The 7,005-nt window shown below is 36.5% G+C and overlaps 1 protein-coding gene across 1 annotated transcript in view; it reads right to left on the bottom strand.

Moving 5' to 3' along the window:
* Window positions 1-804: 804 nt before the first annotated feature.
* LOC107673760 (cadherin-17-like) overlaps window positions 805-7,005 on the bottom strand; it is a 25,302-nt gene continuing 19,101 nt past the window's right edge. Inside the window, exons 8-11 of the mRNA XM_016467534.1 lie at window positions 5,726-5,965; window positions 2,641-2,757; window positions 1,173-1,289; window positions 805-1,065 (exon numbers count right to left, since the gene is read on the bottom strand). Coding sequence (XP_016323020.1) covers window positions 965-1,065; window positions 1,173-1,289; window positions 2,641-2,757; window positions 5,726-5,965 — 575 coding nt within the window. The 3' untranslated portion in view covers window positions 805-964. The remainder of the gene's footprint in view (window positions 1,066-1,172; window positions 1,290-2,640; window positions 2,758-5,725; window positions 5,966-7,005) is intronic.

Below are 7,005 nucleotides of genomic sequence, written 5' to 3'. Positions count from 1 at the left end.
TGATATTATGGTCCTATGCTTTAATAGCAGAATACTCATGAAAGAGATCCTGAGAGATTACAATGTTCATCTGTTGATTAATGAATTATTTCCTCATGGCAAGATTTAGCAGCAACATGACAGGAAGAGCATGAGGCAATGTGACAGGCTTACCAATATTTTAAAAGAGCACCTGAGGCTGGTGCGTGCTATACATTCAATGCCAAACAGGCTTCGTTTACAGTCATAGTGGGAAGGCTGCTTGGAGTCACTAAGCGGCATGATATTTTTAGCGCATTGAATATATATAGCATACTTGTAAGGTCATCTGGGTCACGTTCGCCAGTGTCATCTCACCATAAACAGGAGATGGCTGGCTAAAAGGGATTGTGGGTAATCTTCAGGAGAAAAAAAATAAATAAATATATATATATATATATATCCAAATGTTTTAATCACCACTACTGTATTGCAAACAGGACATTCTAATTACAGTAAATTGCATTCAAACTAATATCTCATAAAGAAAATTATTTCTGAAGGTCTCATGAAGTTCATTAACTTGAATCTTTTTTCTTAATGTATATGAGTGATCAAACTGAGCTTGTTTTCTGATTGTCGTTATTTCAGTTCTTCGATCACACAACTCGGAGAGGAAAGAAAATGAATGAACTGATTTATTTATCGATCCCAAATTTTTAATCACCGCTAATTATTATAAACTATGATTGCAATAAAGATAACTATATAGCTAAAAAACAAATAAATAACATAGAAATATCACATGTAGAGAGAAGTTTTGAATTCTTCACAGTGGTACTAATCTACATATATTGTCTAATAAGTTACTTTTCACTAAAACCAAAAATGTATTGTGTCAAAAGTAAGCAAACTTGACTTTAAACAGAGAAATCCTTCAATGAGTTGATGTCACTTTTTAAAACTGTAGTGATCAAATGACTGAATGGTCTAGAACGCTCAGAAGTTAGAGAGAGACTTTAAGTGGCACTCGTTCCTGGCAGCCTTTGCTTGGTGGTGTTGAATTCTGGTAGGACAGTCTCACAAATATAACAATCAGTATAATGCCTGTAAACAAGAACATAAAATGTGATTGCAGGAACTGCAAATTGTGTTATCCTCTTCTGTTTCCAGTCATTTCAGGATGTTCTGAATGAGCTGTGTACATGTCTCACCTATAACTCCCAGAGTTCCGAGCAGGATGCCCACTGTTGACTGAATAGTGGGCATGCCCTGAAGCTGTTTTGGTGCTGTTCTACAGTTCCCCCTCACATTGCATGGGCAAACCGTCACTGTGAGAGAAATATTGACCATTGAGCTCTTTTTAAATGGGTTATAGGGGCAATGGTTGCACACAGGAAAATAGGACATATGGAGCACTAGATTGAGGGTGATTGCATCGGTGAGGTCTCGTGGGAAACTAGCATGAGAGTCAGACAAGATGAGATTGTGACAGGGAGGGAGAGAGAGAAGCCATGCACCTGTGGCCATGCATCACTGGAGACTGTGTGAACAGGATGTTTCATGAGAGAATCTATTAAACCAATGGATGTGAATGCATGACCCAATCACACACCAAAACACACAGCATTGGTTCTCAACCTTTTTGACTCTATGGCCCCCATATTGGCTAAGATAATTCCTCTGGTATTTCTGCTGTAATTACAACACTGCTTGTTTTTAAACTTTTTTTTAATTAACATAAACTGGCAGTGTTGATATATAAATTAAACTTGCCTATATAAGTCATATAAGTCAATGCATGCATGAATAGTATAAAAATATTATTTTTTAGATAAGATTCAGGATACTGTATGTTTTTAAATACAAATAAGCTATTAAGGGGGAAAAGAAATATGATTTTAGATTATATCTTGTTTTTTTGTGTTTTAGCATTTTAATTAATTTACATTTTTTAACATAATTATTAAGTAATAATAAATAAATTATTTTAAGTCATCCTGTGGCCCCTTTAAGAACCTCTTCTTGTCAGGTAAATATGCACATACAGTATGCTCAACATAAAAATTATCAGTTTTTATTCGTCAAAAATGTTATTTTAATATTTTTTTTAATGTGATAAGATCAACTGGTTTTATTTTTTAATTAACCTGTATGCATGTTTTATTTATTTTTAAATTAATTAAATCTACCTTCAACTGCATGCATCCATTTTTAACAATGGTGCTTCCAGGGAATATGTAAAAGAAGGCAACATCTAAATAAACATTGATTTAACTTGAAAAATCTCACCTATTATCACAACCTCACATCAGTGAGCTTTATGAGAAAACAAGGCTCCATCATTACAGATACTGACTAAATTAGAGCTAAATTGTTTCACAAAAGTCCTCTGACTGAACAGTCATTAAGCTTATTTGTACATTTTAATGCTTGTTTTATCATGGAAATGTGGCTTAATTGCATTTTTATGTGTCGGGGGAACATAGTGAGAGATCAAAATTTAAACAATGTCATTTGTGACCTCCAATGAACATTACAGTCTCCAGTGAGCCAATTTAACATTGTGTTCAGACATCTGATGAATGCAATGTATGAACATAATCAAATGACGTGGTTTCCTTCTTTACGTAAACATGCTCTCTTTTCATTCATTCAGTTCTATGTTAGTCCGTGTGTTACCTGGCAGATTGATGAATGTGCTTCTGGGTGGAGAGCTGCTGTCTGAGATGGTAAAAGGTACAATGTAAACCTCTGGAGGCAGGTATGGGACATTCAAAGACAGGTTGGTGTGAGTGTCTGTGGAAAAAAAATGACATCCCAGCTTACATTTCTATGAAAGATCATAAAGAACAATGTTGTTGCTCTTACCAGTTATTATGTTGGCTTGACAACATAAATATTAGCAATGCGCTAAAATATGCTAGCATGGAAGTTAGTAAGGAGTTACTATAACATGCTAGAAACATGCTAATAATATGCTAAAACATGTTAGCAACATGTTACAACATGTTAAAATGCTAGCATTGTGTTAAAACAGCTTAGCAACCATCAAACTTAATTTTAAACTTTCAGATGAGGCCAGCGTCAAAGTTTGTCCTTACAAACTTTATTTTCTCTAGTTATTAATATGAGTTATAATATTTACCCTTGGAATAAAAATAATAATAATTAGGTGACACAACATTAAGTCAAGCAGTCGAGTGTAATGTTGCTGAGTAAATCTTATGGAAAAACTCCTCACTGGGCCCAATCAGGATTTGGCCATGTGACGCAGAAGCAAGAACTGAGTCCAGTAAACAAGAGGCTGTTATCAGTCTCTGCTCACTCTTATCAATGGCCCAAGAAGCCCCACTAGTGTCCTTTAATGTGCTAGTCAACAGGGGACTAAAGGGGTCACCAGTACTAAACTAGTACAGGATTATCTCTCACAGGTATCTCTCTTGTCAGAGGTGACCATTATGTTGCCCATGGCCTCCACATCAAAAGCTTTCTGGTGGAACCACTAAAAGAAATGTATAGTTAATTCTACACAATGTAAACAGTTCAATACAACTATCTATCGGGCCTATTCATAGTTGTCAGTCACGTGACTGGCATGGAGACCAGGAAAACTGCAGTACAAGCATGTCCATCTCTTTCATGCCATGAATATTTAGATCACCTCTCAAAAGAAGAAAAACAAAGATATGTGACCATATTTGGGCACATACACATTGTGAAAAACGCTTAACATGGCTTAATGTAGACTGTGATTTTAAAAGATCAAATTCAGTGTACACCTTATTGATGATGCGTAGTAAATACAGGCAAGCAGATGACTTTCTTATTTGTAATTTTGAATCTTTTTTTTATCCTTCATTCAAATTCAGTTCAAATTCAGGAACTGAACTCCATCAGACATTAAAGAGGTGGATGTGCTTGTATCATGAGTGGACACACACATCATACAAGAAAAGACACATGTTCAGGGTGAAATATAAATTGAGACCTACAGACGCCAGACTACATCATCCCTCACCATCATTCTCGACAGGCTTTCATGATCAGTGTTGGGGGTAACTCATTACAAGTAATGCGAGTTACGTAATCAGATTACTTTTTTCAAGTAACTAGTAAAGTAACGCATTACTTTTTTAATTTACAAGAAAATATCTGAGTTACTTTTTCAAAAAAGTAATGCCAGTTACTTTGTTTTCCCATGTATTGACTGACAAGTATCCTGTCCCCATATTGGGAGAAATCGGAAGTACAGAGGCGTTGTGTGCGCTGTGTGAAGATGATGTTACTGTAGTTCTAGACTAAATGTGAATGTGCATTAATTCATCCCACTCACAAAAAAAACAGATTTAGTATTAATCAAAATGTATTAAAACAGTGAAATGCAAACTCAGAATATGACAAACCTGCAATAATTAAATATGTTAAATAACACAAATGTATCTAATCCCATTTTATTAACCAATATCTTTGCTGCTGACCTTTGATGATCCAGTTCAACCATACTAATAGGCAAAAATGACTTTAGATAAACTAACAATTGTGCTGTTTTTTTTATTGCTGAAGAGTGTTTCTTCTCCTGTGTTCTACTGTACAGACGTGAATTTACTTTTGCTTCAGCCTGAGGTTTATTCATTACACTTTTTGGTGTGAAAGGGCTTTTATATTTGCTATAAATATAACTTCTTATATTAAAAACAATCAAGCCCTGCTTATATTTAAAAAGTAACGCGAAAGTAATGCAAAAGTAATATAACGCATTACTTTCCATAAAAAGTAACTAAGTAACGTAATTAATTACTTTTTTAGGGAGTAACGCAATATTGTAATGCATTACTTTTAAAAGTAACTTTCCCCAACACTGTTCATGACAGAGCATGTAAAGCTGAACAAGTAAAAAAGGAAGAGAGAGAGAGGTGAGTGTGGAAAAAAAAAAGAAACTCACTGTTGGATGTCTAAAGATCAGTCACATGAAAAGTCAATGGAAGTACACTTTTAGCCTCTCAACCTACCGGCCACAGCTGTGAGATCATATAAATTAAAGGCAGCATAATTACCCCATGTCACTAGAGGAGGCCTTTTTATCCATTAACAAGAAGGAAAAAATAAACTGAGAAATACTGAGACAGAGACCAAGAAGAAAAAATTGAGCGTGAAAGAAAAGGAGTGAACAACAGAATCAAAATCTATTTGATTCTGGTCCGTGACTCAGACGCTGCAACTAAGTCAACCTGCTCACCGGCATGAGCTTGGCACATTAACGATGCCTAAAGCTATCAGGAAGAGAGCCATTACGCTTATTACACCCAACACAGATTTGTCTGAATACACTAGACGTGGAGGGCAATTTCTTTTGTCAGTACGCTCTTTTCCCCAGACCTGCACTGTGTGTGATTCAGCAAGTGGAAAGCATGGCACCCAGTTCGGATGACATCTTAATTTGACTGTATAGATACTACAGCCACAGAACAGCAGTTTTTTTCTTTTCTTTTCAAATCTCTAATTTTATCCACATTGACGTCATTGCTAGAGGAGGTCAACGTAACCGGGCATGTCAGCGCTATTGTGATTATAGAAGGCTTGGGCACATTAAGGGAATGAGTGAAGATCGTCTGACATGTATTTTTGAAATGACTGACAGACAAATAGATCTTTAAAGACGGGTCACCTAGTTTTTGGGCGACGGGGAAGATTTGTCACTTCACATTCAGCCCAAGTATTATTCAGTATGTATAGGGGTTGGAAGTGGGTAAAGGAATAGACAAACCATTGATGGGAGTGAGCTTCCAGTTGCGGCGGACAGTGGCGTCACTGCGGAGGGAGAAGTTGAGCCTTCCTCCATGCTGGGGCCCATCGCTGTCCCGAGAGGCCAGAACCAGAGCCTGATCCTCCCAGCGAGGTGTGCACAGGTACTTCCAGGAGTAATCGCCCACCAGAACAGGGCTGTTGTCATTTACATCCAGAATGTGCACTGTCACCAGCGTGGAGGCCAACAAAGAGGAATTACCTGAAGGAGAGAAGAGGTGGCAGAAAACATTTTCATCTTAAACGGTATTTAGTGCGCATTTAGTCTGTGTATTTTAGTATGTGTGTGGAATCTCTTAAAGGAATAGCTCACTCAAAAATGAAGATTTTGGTGACCATTGACTTTCATTGTATTGACAACAAAAGACCGAGGCATTTTTATACATTTTCTGTTCCAGTAAAGAAAGAAAGTTGTACAGGTTTGGAATGACATGAGGGTGAGTAAAAGATGACAATTTTTGGGTGAACTATCCTGTAGGGTTTGAAATCAGTTTTAATCAGGTGGACCTCTAATTTTCAGATTCGAGTCCTCTCAAAACCTGAGCTAGAAATAAAACTAGTGATTAATTCCCTTATAGGAATTAATGAGTTAAATTCCTTACAGTAAAGTAATGACATCAGTAGATAATACGAATTTAAGTAATTATGGATTCTAAATTTTAATTTCACTTCATAATTAATTACAGATTTGGAATTCTCATTTCAAAAGTAATTTCAGTTCCTGCTTTCACATAGCAACAATATTTACTGATTCATTTAATTTTGAGTGCTCTCATAATCCAATAACAACAACACTAGAATAGTTAATCATTGACTATCAACAGGGCTCTGAAATCTTTAATGGCATTTGTAAATAATTAGGGTACTTACGAATTAATTTAATTAGAATTGCTCTTATGGTTGTAATAACATCAGTAAGTATTAGTAACTTGTTATCCTTAGGGATGCAAAGTTTCTAATTTAATTTCATAATTAATTACATATTTGGAATTTCATAATAAATTGGAGCCTCTTGTTAATGTATGCACGCTCCGCCTTGCAAGAAGGCAATTGGAAGATCGCGCCGTGGGCCGGACTTACGCTGCGGATCAAAACCCCACTGCAACACCGATTCAATAGCTCTCGCTCGCTCTCTCTCTCTCAAGACCTTTGGCTTTCACTTTGGTGACCGCGACAAGCGCTCCCATGCCGTAACATCGCACAGCGAGACTCCAGAACTCAAACACTTCAGCTGAAACTCCG

This window comes from Sinocyclocheilus anshuiensis, unplaced genomic scaffold (assembly GCF_001515605.1).
Source record: "Sinocyclocheilus anshuiensis isolate Anshui unplaced genomic scaffold, SAMN03320099.WGS_v1.1 scaffold925, whole genome shotgun sequence".
Taxonomy (NCBI): Eukaryota; Metazoa; Chordata; class Actinopteri; order Cypriniformes; family Cyprinidae; genus Sinocyclocheilus; species Sinocyclocheilus anshuiensis.
This window is presented reverse-complemented; position numbering and strand designations above follow the sequence as displayed.